Source organism: Patiria miniata, unplaced genomic scaffold (assembly GCF_015706575.1).
Source record: "Patiria miniata isolate m_02_andy unplaced genomic scaffold, ASM1570657v1 HiC_scaffold_3, whole genome shotgun sequence".
Lineage (NCBI taxonomy): Eukaryota > Metazoa > Echinodermata > Asteroidea > Valvatida > Asterinidae > Patiria > Patiria miniata.
In genome coordinates this window covers 24,534,555-24,549,074 of record NW_024037069.1, presented here as the reverse complement: position 1 = coordinate 24,549,074, position 14,520 = coordinate 24,534,555, and the positions used below count along the sequence as shown (strand labels likewise).

The 14,520-nt window shown below is 43.9% G+C and overlaps 2 protein-coding genes across 2 annotated transcripts; one reads left to right on the top strand and one right to left on the bottom strand.

The window, feature by feature from the left end:
* Positions 1 to 1,181: 1,181 nt before the first annotated feature.
* LOC119737117 lies at positions 1,182 to 6,257 on the bottom strand. The gene is made up of 7 exons (XM_038211215.1): positions 5,926 to 6,257; positions 5,409 to 5,577; positions 4,531 to 4,753; positions 3,814 to 4,078; positions 2,819 to 3,231; positions 2,353 to 2,640; positions 1,182 to 1,936 (listed from the first exon to the last, which is right to left on the bottom strand). Exons 1-7 carry the CDS (start codon positions 6,027 to 6,029, stop codon positions 1,410 to 1,412), a joined length of 1,989 nt encoding a protein of 662 aa, XP_038067143.1. The 5' UTR covers positions 6,030 to 6,257; the 3' UTR covers positions 1,182 to 1,409.
* A 2,274-nt stretch (positions 6,258 to 8,531) lies between these two features.
* LOC119736396 (CKLF-like MARVEL transmembrane domain-containing protein 4) lies at positions 8,532 to 14,245 on the top strand. Its single transcript, XM_038210413.1, has 4 exons — positions 8,532 to 9,152; positions 11,840 to 12,013; positions 12,708 to 12,803; positions 13,142 to 14,245. The coding sequence occupies exons 1-4, from the start codon at positions 8,985 to 8,987 to the stop codon at positions 13,298 to 13,300; spliced, it is 597 nt and encodes a 198-aa protein (XP_038066341.1). The 5' UTR covers positions 8,532 to 8,984; the 3' UTR covers positions 13,301 to 14,245.
* The last annotated feature ends 275 nt before the right edge of the window (positions 14,246 to 14,520 follow it).

Below are 14,520 nucleotides of genomic sequence, written 5' to 3'. Positions count from 1 at the left end.
GGAGGTAGTGGTGGTGGTTGGTGGTGGAGTTGAACAATCACCTAAACTGTCGTCAACAAAGCAAACAGCATCTTAAGACTCTTAAAGCGGAACTCTGGAATATTACTCATCTAACATCAAGGACATCGCCTACAAAACACTTCTCAGACCAAGATTTGAATATTGCACCCCAATCTGGGACCCTCACCAGAAAGTCTAGTTGGAAAATCTGGAAAAAGTTCAAAGGAGGGCAACAAGATTCGTTGAGAATAACTACTACTAGCAGCGTCACCGACATGCTTCATGACCTGAACTGGAAATCACTGCAAATCGGAAGGGAAACTAGGCTCGGCTTATGATCTACAGGGAGACTCATCACATCGCCCAATCAAATTCATCATCTCACCATGAACAACACAACCACTCGTCGGACACGCGAATTCAATTATGAAGTTATCCGGTCAAACAAAGACTGCCATAGATATTCACTGTATCCAAGAACTATTCTGGATTGCACTCCCGCCTTACACCGAAGAAGCAAAGGATCGTGGTCGCATTGAAGTGCCTGATCAACGGGCAGTTGAAAAATTAGAACTCATGATGGACTGTACGTTGATAGCCACCTGGGCGTTTTGTGCAGTACCAGACAAGACAAGACAAGAGGACCCGTGTGGTTGGGGGGGGGGGGGCTGACTGGGTTCGTAACCCTCAAAGTGGAACTTTTCATCTTAACGTACATGTACCGTATATTGTTCTTAGGTCAGTTGTATGCTTATCCTACCGAAGGATGGTAGTGTTCATTTGCGTCGTACTTAAAGGCATATATGTTTTTGCACACATGTGTAGGCGCGATTTAATAAATAAAAAGGGATACATGTAAAATATGTCCTTTCCTCACAATAATAATTGTCCATATAATTTTGCATTATATGACCCGACATAAATAATTCTTGTGTCGTCACACTTGCATGATGTTGTACATAGTTTACAAGGAATGGTAATGCGTGCCTCTGCCGCCAAAGACAGGCGACGCGGGGATGGGCAATTTCTCAAAGGAAAGTCAACACGTACACAACTTATACTAACGTAAACCTGTTTTTATTTTTGACAATTTGGTGTGAACCGCGACAAAAATCATAAAATAAACCTATCCTGACTTGATGTTGATAACGCTTTATTATGTTGTTATGAAAAATTGTGTACAAAGAGTGAATGATTTAATTACTATATATGGCTGACGTTTATAAGCGACAGTGGAGCTCAGATCCGATATATAAAATTCCTGAGGGAGATTGTTTGATAATGCAGGCCTAATATAACTTAAAGTTATGAAATAAAAAGTCTCATACTATATTGAAAATGTAACGAAATCTGTTCTACAGACTGATGATCAAATTTGCGGTAGTTGCTTTGGCTTCCGTTCGCGGCAATTATGGTTTTTCACCTCCAAATACATATTCATTGGCGTTTTCAATTTGGTGGTGAGCATGCGCTCCAACCTCGATCCCAGCTTCCCTGCACATCTCCTCCAGGGTCTCCACATTGGTGGACGACAGTCTGAGGTAGCGGCACATGAGGGCTTCCATCGGGTCGAACTTGGTGGGCGCGTTCCGAAGGAGCACGGGGTACTCCCGCGCCAAAAGCTCCACAGCCAACCGCTTGCGTTCGGCCGCCGTCACCGGCTCCCGGGGCCTCTGGTGGTGAGAGTGGTGGGGGTGAACGTGGGCCATGACCGGGTGGTGGTGGTGGTGGTGAGGAGGAGGGTCACGGTGGTGAGTGGACGGGTGGCGATTGTGGTGACTCGGTTGCGAGGCGATGGCATGCAGGTCGGACAGGATCTGTCTGGTGAGGTGTGGTTGCGGGTGGTGTTTCGAGGCTTTCAAGGACGGTTGCCTGGAAATGTACTGTTGGTGGCTTGAGCCTTGTGGGAGCACCTCTCCACGGCTTCTTTGGGAATCTGTCATGGAAGATTGTTTTTCACAAAATGAGAAAAACGAAGACTCTGAAACCACCTAATACATAGTGTACAGTGTATTTCGTTGGCCCAATGTCACAATAGAAATCGACAACAGTCCCGGTTGAAATTATTGCGCCGCGCGCTGTCGAAACTCGAAAGTGATATTACCGGCCCGCTGAAAATCATTAGAAAACATTAGAAACTTTGAAATTTCACTTTGAAATTTTAAAAGCTGTTATCTACACAGTGCTATTTGTAGCACGTGGGTGCTGTCATTTTGACAACAGTTTTTGGGGGTCATTTTCGTTCAAACTTGGGGTTAGTACGTTTGCAGTGTGAGCAACGTTAACGCCAGTTGCAAGAGTCGAACGTACCCCAGCGCTAGGCAAGTGGGTATAAAGGAACAAACTTTTCACCTAGCCCGCTCTCTCTGCCTTTATGCAGACCCCTTCGGCTGCTTCTCTTCGCTGGAACATCGACACCGACAGCAGCCGTTCCTTTCCCGTTCCCGCGTGGCTTAGCTATTGGTGTCACGCTCGGATCTACCTTGTCTGATGACCTAACCGGCTCCTCCGCGACTCCGGGGCGGGGATGGCTGGTGTCCTTCCCGGCGTCTTCTCCTTCGGTTGTCCCCTTGGTGCCCTGAGTCGTCGGTGACGGCGTGGCCGAGGGGACCCCGATACATCCAATAGATTTGGGCTTTGCTGCATGTCAAAATTGCGGGAAAGGATGTACTTTTGTTTTGCCATATCTCACACGGAATAATTATGACTTTATTAATGTCACGTACTAGAGTAGCTGAGCGTTTAATGACGCTTTTATCCCCAAATCGCAGATATTTCCCATTAAACGTTGGCTCATACCAACAACTACATAACGTACCCCCGTTTGACTTGGGTTCTGAATCATCCTGGGGGACAACTCCCCCATCAACTTCCTTGCCGTGGCCACTTGGTCTATCCACCTCAGTCTCCTTCTTGTCGCTCACGGGTGCCAAATACGCATCCCCTACTACCTGGATGACCTCCTCTACGCTCTGTTCTCTCCCATGAACCCCTGCCTCTCCCAACTCATCGGGGTGAGCTGACGGTCCCTGTTTGTCGTCGTTCTTGTGATGGTGCGGCCTCTTATGTCGCCTATCGGCCTTGCTCTCCTCGCTGGCCTGGTAGTCCAGGAGGTTGATGTACCGTGTGAGGCTCTCGTAGCTCCCGATGTTGTGGATGTCGTCCGTCATCAGGTGGGACGGGTGCCCGGTTGGCCCGTGAGACGGGTTGCGGTAAGCATGGTGCGGCACCCTGTGGTTATATTCAACAGTTCGACAGTATAATGCGGGCACGAAGGAATCTTTTAGGTTTAGTGCAAAGGTTAAAGCCCTCAATGCTTCTGAATGTGATCAACCTAATTACATCAAAGCTGATCAGAGCACCATGCTCTGACAAAAAAGTCTTTTAACTTCACTAGAACTGCTGTAATTTGGCTATACTGAAAGAGACACCATGTTCATATTTTGTTGCATGGAATCATAACTAATTTGCGTCTAGCCTGTTCTCATTTTTAAGTCTAGTGTGGGGCGGGGTTGTTTTCTTTCACAATTTTGGTTCTCTTTTTTATACAAGTAATTTCATACAGTTCAGGGCCCAATTTTGTGGATATTCTAATCATGCCATATTTCTTTGCATGTGCTTAGAAAAATTAAGCCGATGCCCAGTCGCAAGCGAAAAGAATTGGCATTCGGCGGTATCTTTTTCGTTGAGCAAAACTTGTTTGATGTTGGCAGATTTTCTGTGGTTCCAAAAGCAGCATGAAATGTTCTTCCCTCTCAGAACTTGAAACAAAATTAACCTCTTGTATTGTTTCACCAAGAGACTTTGCTTTACCCTCTGTGGTAATGCCTGTGCATTCCGAGATGGGCAGCGTGTTCAGCGATGGAGTGACCGTAGCCGGCGGGCTGGACGATAGCGTTCAACCGTGATGACTGCGAGACCACGCCGGGTATTTCCGTGGGATGGTAGCCCGGGGTGGAGTGTCGCCGGTGGGCCGGGGGCATGGGGTAGTACTCCGGTCGATGGTGGTGAACGAACTGCTCAGGGTTGAAATGGTGACTGCTGGTCTTGGAAAAGGGAAGGTGGTGACTGCTTGCGCCTATAGGTGAAATATAACGATCATTGTGATACACAAGAGCAGTGGCGTAAATCCGTGTCGGCTATAGTGGGAGACGGGGATGACCATACTGTTTGTTCCCCGTTCTTAAAACTTATTCAATAAATTTGGACCGTTGGAAAGTTACAAGATAACCTCAAAATTGCACGACACAACATAAGCTCCCATTCTTCCTTTGTGATCCTTCAAAGTTAAAATGAGGCAATTGTTTTATAGTGTATTTTAAAAGTATCTAAATCTCGTGTTAAAATGGGCCATCATACCCAAGTTATCACAATTCGTTAATGAAAGTCAATTCAAGTCAATCATATACAAGTTGTCCATTTCCAACTGACGATTGTCTTGTGATTGTCTTGTGATTGTCTTGTGATTGTCTTGTGAATGGTTTGCGATTGGCTTGTGACTGACTCGATCACATCTTACTGAGATCTTACCGTGGTCCCTATCGTGCGAATGCTTGTCTCCTTTTGTAGGCGCATGGTAATGGTAACCTGTAGTAGGGTGAGAGACCTCCGGCGCTCGACCCATGTACGAGTTCTTGTCATCATGTACACGTTGATGATGAGACGGGGATGGGGGATGAGGATGGTAATGATGATCACTCCCACGGTACAAGACGTTGTACGATCCTCGTCGTGAGGAATGCGAACCGTCCATCTGCAGGGAAAAAAATGACAATCGGTTAAATATACTGCAAGTTTGATTTCACACGCGGTGCATATAGTCCGAGTGAAAAGGAAACTGACCAAAATGTAATGGAGGAGTCAGGTCGGAACACTGCACATGGTTAAACTGTCCCAATTATAATGACTACACACTTTAACATCCGGTTCAGACTGGTGTTCGACAGTAGCGCCAAACTAGTGGCAAGCAAAGGTGGCCCCAATTTTTGTTTGTTGCAATGAATGGCGATAAAAGCTAGGGAGGGCATTACTACTAGCAGCGGTTGTGAGGTACTGGCGCTTTCACGTTCCTTCAAAAAAATGAGGGGCGAAACGTGGCCGGGGACGGTCAGAAGTATAGGAGAGACTTCGTTGAAAGAGCATGGAACGACTAGTCAACAGAAAATTAAGACAGGCTTAGGAGTTCGCATGTCTGAAACCAAAGTCTATTTTGGCCGACCAGAGTCGCTCCGAAACTTCTTGGTTCGGCTCGACAAAGGTAAAGTATGAAACGGGCGTTACAAAGTACACGCCGAGCTCAGTAGTGACGAAGTTTGTGTATAGTCTCCACTCCGATCGCCCTGCCGTTTCGCATTGCAGAGCCACGCTTTCACTGTCAAACCATGCCGCCTCCAGCCACCCCGACTTACCTGCTCGCTGGATAGGCGTTGCAGCCCATGTCCCGAACGCCTGGTGTTATAGTCTATTTCTGGGTGGCGGCGCTCTTTCTCCTTCTGCAGTTTCCAGAGCTGTCTGATCAGGTCTTTCTCCTCCTGACGGTAAATGCTCTGCTGCACGTGACGAGCATTCGCCAATGATCTGCGTTAAAAAAAAAGGGGGTCGTGTAAAGGTTGGATTGCTTTAAGTGGTAGACAGGGGTAAAAGTTCCTTCTCTTTGACCAAGACATCTTCGTTTTCTAGATGAATACACCACTGAGTCTGAGAGGAAATTGTTTTTAATAATGACAGTCGACAAACTTAGGGTTCATCTTTTAAGTTTATTTTCAATTGTCGAGAAATGTTGGTAAGATCGTTTTAAGGTTTTGAGAGCTATATACCTCCTAAACGTAACACAATCAGTAGACGAAATCTTCTCCTGCCATTGATGACACGAATAACTATATGCCGTCATTCGCGAATTCGTAACTTGCGGATTCGAAAACTCACTTGGTCAGAAATTTCATTTCGGCCATTTCCTTTTTGTTGTTGACGTTGACAGCGTGCACAATGTGGGCGTCCATGGTCGGGTCGTGTTCGTTAGCGGGATCCATCTTTGCCCGGCCAGAGAGTGTACGGGCCCCGACCGCTGACACAGGTTCAACTACAAAACTCTCTGGAAAGCTCGGCTTATTGCAAGGAGTTTACATTTTTTTTTAGCCGTAAGCATTTTTTTCATCTTTGGTAAGCTGGAGATTTTGTGTGAACGACCGGTCAGGCCATGCCCAAAGATTTTATTGTGAGAGCGTAACTAGCTACGCGTCACTTTTGTTTACCAAACTTTCCGCGCGTTGTGTTAATATTGTGACGTCATACAACTCAGTGGCGCCAAACGCATGCGTATTGCACATGATCTTGAAGTAACACGAATTATCACGGGAGAAATAATCTGTCGAAAACATAATTTGTTTTTAGAAACTTCAGCCATGGCCTCATTTCTAATGGAACTAAGACTACATTTTATGATCTTCTCCACTGATGAGGGTTCCCCAAAGAAAAACAATTATGTACGGCCACTCCGTCACGCAGTATTAGGCCTTCATGCAAACAACACTGATGGCACATAAGATTATGTAACCCGAAACCAGTGTAGGAATTGTCTGCCTGAAGACCCAGTATATAAGAGTGCAAGAGTATTGCAGATTTTTTTTTCAATTTCACGAAATCTTAGATTACACTTACAAACTACAACCGATCACAAAACACTTGCTTTCAAAGGAAACATCTCGGCGCCTTATAAATCCATTTTGTGGGAAACTGATTCCGATTACGTTGATAGGATAGAAGGGTTTATGCATGAAACATGACACCATGCCTTGCCACATATTACAGCAAAGCTCTTAAGCAGAAATTTTTCTCCCCTATAGTGACATGCAATGCATAGCCCATGGACTTGCAGTTGGAAAGTGTTACGCAAACGAAGAAAATGCACCCAAATATATTCCGGCGAGCGCGCGATAAAACGCACCACCTCCGAAATAATGTGATTAGGAGGTATCGAGTTGGAATAATCTCGTCAACAGAGAAGCCGGAGGAGATTTTTTTCTGTTAACTTCCACCCTCGGGAATAATCATGAATTCACGGCAGTATGGGCTTCGCTCAGGTCCAGCGAGGAGGAACACGTCAGGGATGATTACAGTAGCTTCCCTATAACGAGTGGGACGGTAATCAAGAGCTGAACCTGATCGTTCTTGACTCGTCTTGCATCTTTAATTAACTACACTTTTAAAGCAGTATCTTTTGGTGAATATGTTGGCAGGAGTTGTACTCAATATTCTATAGCAAAGTATATCAGCAGCCAAGCTAAGGTTTGTCTGTGTTCTGCCATTGTGTGACACTGGAGACCTTTTCACACCTATAGGATAGCACTGAGGCCCTCGGATCGATTGCTACATTTAAATTCGTCTGTGGCTCACCATAAACGCAAAACCTATTAAATCCATCTCTATTATTGTAAGTCAGTTTTAGACTTATGCTTATGCTTATGCACTCTGTGCGAAAATGCATTATCATATATCACTGTTGTTGAAGGACGTTTTAGCGCCATGCTAACTATTGGGGTTTTTTTCGCAGAATTCAAAACTGGTCGCGCACTCGGCACGCCGTACCCTTTAGGCTCGCGTGATCGAGAGTACGTTCAAATACTTACAGGAGTCTAAAATTATGTAGCGCCTGAAACGATATTTTATGTGAACGCTTATTTTCATGAAAAAAAAATTGTGCTCGTCCCAGAGGGCTGGCTTAGTCCTCTGTGCCTATCTGACTGACTGACTAACTCCTCGACTGAATGACTAACTGAATGAATGACTGATGACTGACACACTGTTCTTTGTGAGCTGGGCAGTGCTGTTGTATAGGATTTAACACCAATGAGTGGGCTATTAAATCCAGCCCATGGTGTATGCATGGTAGACCAGATGCATGCATGAAAAGACTACAAGCGAATCATGAACCAATTTTTGTATCTATTCCATGATAAATTGGAAGCATGCTCACAGCCTGCAGCCTTTCATTCTGTTTATAATAATGTGAATAGTATACGTGACAAATAGCCCATTGAAACGATATTCGACAATTTTTTTTTACGTGCAAAGACTTACTCCCTTTAATTTAAGCACTGATGCGGGATCTGGTAAATCCGCAATTCCGACATTTGGTTCGTGTTATTCCCAGACATTTCAGGGATTTCAATACCCGGAGTCGTGTGCATTCGCGATCCGTCTGGACGGTTGTATCCCTAGCTATGGCCGGCGGCAGAACTCTCGAAGATGACAACAACAACAAAAAGACGGGTAAATCGACCGGCGCTATACTGCCTTGAGTAACTGAAGGATAGCTGGATGGACTGGAATAACCAATTACCCATGTTCTCATCTCGGGGAGTAATATAATAATCACAATGTCGGTGAAGATTATTGCAGTGGGCAATGATAATGCATCGTGAGTGCACTATTATACTAGGGTGAGCTATAGTATGACGAGTTGGATCGATATTAACAAAAAGGGTAATAATAATTGTGACCCAGCACAATGGCACGATGCGATCCTTTGTCTAAGGCGCCATAACGATACTGTGTCTGTACGATGATAGCTTGGGTTCTAGATGAGCGTTACGAATAGCTATGGCAACCACATAGGTTTGACTGCATATGGGTTCTGCTTTACTCTTTGCATATGCTGTTTATGTTGGGTGTTAGTTCTGCACCCGAGATGAGCACAGTGCAACATCGGAGCAGTACACTAGGCGGGCCCTTATCAGAGTGTGGACTTCGTACTTCGGAGCCAGCCTGGATTACGTATTAGGAGCTAAAATTAAAATTCATCATTAGCAATGTGAGTAAAACACCGGTTCAGGTAACAGCCGAACATTAACAGCAAGAAAATTAACCTAGTAAGACCGTGTGCATTCCTGGAGGAGCAAACTTCAAACATCATCTTGGGGGACGGTGTTTTTGGTTGAATCTTCTTGGTGTTTGTAATATTTTGATGGTGACTGTGGAGTGGTAGGATGGCAGACAAGACGGTAGAGGTGTCGACAGTGAGCCAGCACACCGTGGTGACTGCATCGACGACCACCACGGCCAACCTGCACGGGCCCAGCCCCGCTGCGTCCGGCTGCACCTGCGACGTCGGCTACCTGCGCTCACTACAGGGCATCACCAAAATTGTCGAAATCGTGAGTGTTGCCATAGCGCTTTCAGTTTCTTATTAATATGCACTGAATATGAATTTTGAAGACGATATAGCAAGACGGTAAGGGGATCGCATTGTTTGTTACTACAGTATAAAGGAAAAACAACACAGCATCATAAAAAAAAATAACCGGGTGGAATTATTATCATATTTTTCGTGTTACCAAGATACTGACTGTGGACGTAAAGGCTAAACGTATGTAATGATTGATAATGGCATTTATTCATTAATTTTATTATTTCTCTGCGAGTATATCTCATGACAGCTTAAATGTGAGCAATGGTATAATAATGAAACATTAATAATGAAATTTATAAAGCGCCGGCTTCAACCATCCATTCTGCATGGCCCATTTAAACACGTGAAAACGCCTGCACTATTTATAATGAAACGGAAAGAAGTACATTCACCTGTATTTCACCAGTAAATGCACGAAATAGCCAGCAGTTTAATTTATTCTTTCTGCGCGCCTCACATGGAAAGTTCGTTTCTAATGTCAGAGGTGAAAGGGTAACTTAATTATTTATGTTGAGAATGAATCAAGTACATTTTGAGATAAGGTTGGGATGGGAGGGGCGGGAACCAGGCCTTAACATTTTTTGGAAAGAAGATAGCGACATAGTTTTTTTAACAAGGGCACATTACCATTCCCTCAAATCACTCTTTGCTGTGACTGGGAATTTGAAAAAGGGGAATAATTTAATTTTGACGGAAACAATTCTGTATTGCGATGTTACAGATCATTTTTGCCATGTAAAGGAACAAATTAAATTTTGTTATGGGTTTGGTGCGGAAGAGGACATGCTTTTATAAGAAATGATTGAAATAACACAGCAAAAACATTATCAGATTTACATGTGCCAAAGTCCCAATCCATGACGACAAAACAATTTTTTAATTAGATGCACGAAATTATGAAACCGGGCCCAGCTCTCAAGCTAGGTTCGACAATCCTCTCGTGTGTAACATACAACGGCGCCTGAAGCAACAATGTCGACATCGATCGCTTGATTCTGAGGTTGTCATCTGGTGGCCGTGAACCTCGTATAGGCGGGTACCAATACTGCAAAGTACGGCCGCAGTCCAAGCTAAAACATGCATTATTCACGACTGGCGACAGCAGAATGCATTATCCGGTACCTCGTTATCCCCACCAGTCACGTAGTAAGGTGACTGCAGAGCACATTTTATCGTCAGCGCCACGCGACTATCGCAAACCTCGGGTTCGGTTCCGGCTTCGGGCTCAGGGTGGATTCCAGGCCATTTTTAGGTCCATGCTTGCCTTTTATATCCACATATTACGCTCCTTTATGAGGGGAGAATTGAGCCGAACCGGAGACGAAGCCGCCGTTTTGGAAATGGATCCCCAGCAAATCGTCTACCAATTTGACCATTCTTGTTGTCCTGATGATAGTATCAGTCTATTTTTTCCCTGCACGACGAGTGCTGCTGTACATATACCAAAAGAGGGAAATAATTATTCCTCACTAAACACAACCCAAAATAACTCAATGCTTTTGTGGAGTGCTGTGGCCACGTGGTTAAGGGTGTTGGATTCGTGGTCTGCGGGTAAAGCTGCAGGTTGTGGGTTTGAGTCCAGCCTGGTGTCATGGTGCGTGTGGACAAGCATTACATTCACTGTGTGGACTTCCGAACAAAAGATGTCCACATAAACCAGGTAGTAGCGACGTTGTGTGGACTTGCCCACGTCCACACAAGGTTTTCCCCTCTCTGGAAAACAGGTTTAGATGCAATCTTTGGGTTAGGTTTATCCATGGCAAAATGAAGAGAAACACTAAAGGGAATCATAGAAAAAAATTGGGTTGGAAGAGTTTTCACAGTTTGAGAAAAATGAGGTTTTTCACAGGTTTTTCTTAACCACACGAAAACAAAGGAATGTCCCCACTAGGTATGTAAAACAAACATGCGTGCCCCGGGCAAGGCACTTTGTTACTCATTGCTTCTCTCCATCCAGGAGTAAATGCGTACCTGTGAGGGCAGAAATGGTAAGGCCTATTGTGATTGAATTAGCTTCCTGCTTGCACCTAAAAGGCTGCATCGAGCTGTATACTCCCCAGGGAGCTGAGATGGTATTTGGAATGTTTCATGGGCCCAATGAGCAGAAGTAATAATGATGTAGCGCCTTGAGCACCAGTCCTGGTGGATACGTTCGCTTTATAAATCCCCATAATAATTATTTATTGTATTATTAAATATTTATCTTCAGTTTTTTAAGGTAAAGTGCATGGATGGGCGCGTAAATGCACTTTGTACGGCATGGGGGGAAAAAATGGAAATACAAATATTTTACAAAATCATTGAGCTCGAAAGGTTTTATCATTTTGTCAGGGTTAAACAATTGTCAATTAGAATGATAAATAGATTTATCAAATACACGTATTGTATAGTAATATGGATTACTGTGCTGCTTCATCATGATAAATTGCGGGTCTGTGAACGTTCATATTAAAAACGATTGTGTGTATAGTCTGCGCCGAATAGTCCGTATAGTCTGCTTGAAAAAAGTGCGCCATACATGCAGTCTTGGGAATCTGGGCTCTTTATACCAACGTAGCATCACATCTACTTATCCTTCGCAAAGTCACACACCCTTTTCAGCCGGCCAAGCATTTTAATAACCAATTGATGATTCTTGTTTTCTGATCTCAGCTGCTGTCGCTGGTTGCCTTCATCGTGATGGTGTCCTCCCCCTCCCACACTCGCAACGCCGGACTCAACTTCTTCCTCTTTGTTGCTCTAGCAGCCACACTGGTGTCCGCTGTCTGCCTCATTCTGCTATCGACCCATCTGCACCTCAAAGTGCGCCTTCCCTGGAACATCGTGGTAAGCAGGGAACCCAAAATAGAAAAAAAGTTGTAGTCAAGTCCTGATGTGTACAGGGTTCCAGGCCTATATTCGTGGCCCTGCTCCTCAATGTAACCTTCCATTGAACCTCGTGGTAAGAGGGCCCTTTGCAATTTTAGAATCGGTAGTAATTAAACCAGAAGTTCGTGGCCTATTACTTCCTCTCTGCTCCATGTACTCTCCACTCCTCGCACCTTAAGGCGCCCCTTCCCAGTACCTCGGATTCGAAGCAATGCACCCTTTCATAGTAGAACTTATTACATGTAATACATTCTCGTGCATCTGAGATTTTAGTCTTACACGTTCCTTCTGTCTACTCGTCACGACGTCACGTTCCCGTCCCTCTGGTTATACAGTGTCGAAGACAGTGACGGCTCGATCAAAGATCATATAAGCCTCTTGTTTGTTGAAATAAAAGTAGTTATGCCATGGGATGGATGTTGCTTGTACTGGGTCACATGACTGCCTCAACTGTGTACAATGTTTAATCGGTTCACCTGTCGTTCGATATAGCTAACTACACGCTCGAAAATACAACGATGGTCTTATTTTCGAACGTGAAGCCTAGTTGGCGTTTTGTTTCGAACGTGAAGTTGGCGTTTTGATTTAGAACGTATAGTTTATGTTTTTATTTAGACTGTGTTCTCTCTTATCTTCCCCTTTTACCACACAGTTCGCAGCACTCTACGCCATAATGTTACTCATCTACTTCATAGCATTCATCTTTGGCGCCGCTAATGCCTGGACATCGTTGCACGGATCTGCAGCGGTAAGAGCTGAATTCCGAGTTCGGACTAGGATGGATGGTGGCTCTGAGAGGACATCACTCTTTTCAAATTTCTTTCTTGAACTAGCTTCTCGAGAAAAAAATCCCGAAAATAACAGAAATTCGTGACGTCTTGAATTAAAAACAAATCTCACCAGGGCTATCAGAAGAATAACAAGGCCAACTGCATAACTTTCTTGAAAATGTCGAAGTTGTAAGGTATTTTTCATTGTTATTAGAATGGTAAGAAATAGTTATTTTACCGTTCAATTAACTATCCTGACATTATTACCATGCGATGAGAGTACAAACCTTGATCAGTTTCAAACTTTCCATTTCAGACCCTTGGCTTCTTCGCGTGCCTGGCGTACGTGGCCAGTCTGTTCTTCGCTATACAGGACTACCGCTTGAACCGGCAGATGACCCAGCAATCAGAGGGTGCAACGGGGACCTACACCGACCAACGGGACAACCCTCCAGCCTATGACGCCTCCTACTGATAAAACCTAGTTTACAAGCCGATACAAGTAGGCCAAAAGTTTTGCCTACGCCGACCCCCTCAGGATTTGTAGGTCTTCACTTTGTTTTGGGGAGTTTTTGTGGCCCTAGCACTTCAGGGTTTCCAATTTAAGCTTCCGAGATTTGTTGGGTTTTTTTTTTGGGGGGGGGGGGGTGACATTGGGCTCATAAGAATTCCTCTATAGTTGCAAAGGATTGGAGGGATCCTTAAAAGGGCGATGGTGATATGGATTATATACTTTTCGGGGTGATCGTCTTTTGAGAGAAATTACCCAAAATTTACTGGAATTTGATCAACTTACTGGGGAGTTACATATTTTCCACGATTTTTCAAAGAGAGGGCCGGTATTTATCACGGTTTTCTATTGTAATTTATTTACTTGTCTGTATCCTTAATGTAGGTACAGCTGTCCATATCCAGACATTGGTGTAGCGTCGAATTTGGACTCGCATGAAACGGACTCAACTATACCGTTTTGCGCATATAGCACGGCACAGATAATACAAGGGGGCGGGCGAGGTTGATGAGAGTTCATAATTTATTTAAGGTACCGGATCATAGGAGTGCTAATTTTATTTCTATTTAAGGTATATTTGTCGGTGTTTATAAAAGAAAAAGCATTTCTTATTGTTTTTACACTGCCACGAAACATGCCAAGAACATTATGCTGTGATATTGATAAACTATGTATCAATTTTTTACGGAAATTAATTCCGTACATTGTGCAATGATGACGCTTATATTGAATAATGGTTATATCTTATAAGTATAGTTTAAATAAACTGTTTTTGTTTTCTGTGTTGGCACAAACAATACTTCAATTCTTACACCAATCCAAATTTACTCTAAACCATCAATTTTGACGATGGTGATTTTATGTGGAACTCAAGGTGAATTTCGAGGTTAGATTTTACCTGGACCAAAATAACACCAAAGACCACGCATGCACATGCGATGTGTGTATAACTGTGTAATTGCTGACATTATACAAATAATGAATGTTTGTGAGTGCAATGGAAAGAATAATTTCATGAGGTGACAGATGAAATGTTCCATTTCACGAGGCGAAGCCGAGTGGAATGGAACATTTCATCTGTCACCGAATGAAATTATTCTTTCTATTGCACGAACGTAAAACATTCATTATTTGTTTTATAGAACCCCTGAATAAATCCTTGTCATCTGATTGGTTGACTTTTA

Excerpts from the sequence above, each read along its gene's own strand:
- LOC119736396 (XM_038210413.1), top strand. The coding sequence starts at position 8,985 with ATGGCAGACAAGACGGTAGAGGTGTCGACAGTGAGCCAGCACACCGTG. Across the intron at positions 9,153-11,839 it reads TCACCAAAATTGTCGAAATC|CTGCTGTCGCTGGTTGCCTT; the intron begins GTGAGTGTTGCC and ends TTCTGATCTCAG. Across the intron at positions 12,014-12,707 it reads GCCTTCCCTGGAACATCGTG|TTCGCAGCACTCTACGCCAT; the intron begins GTAAGCAGGGAA and ends TTTACCACACAG.
- LOC119737117 (XM_038211215.1), bottom strand. The coding sequence starts at position 6,029 with ATGGATCCCGCTAACGAACACGACCCGACCATGGACGCCCACATTGTG. Across the intron at positions 4,079-4,530 it reads TTCGCACGATAGGGACCACG|GCGCAAGCAGTCACCACCTT; the intron begins GTAAGATCTCAG and ends TTTCACCTATAG. Across the intron at positions 2,641-2,818 it reads AGAACCCAAGTCAAACGGGG|CAAAGCCCAAATCTATTGGA; the intron begins GTACGTTATGTA and ends TTTGACATGCAG.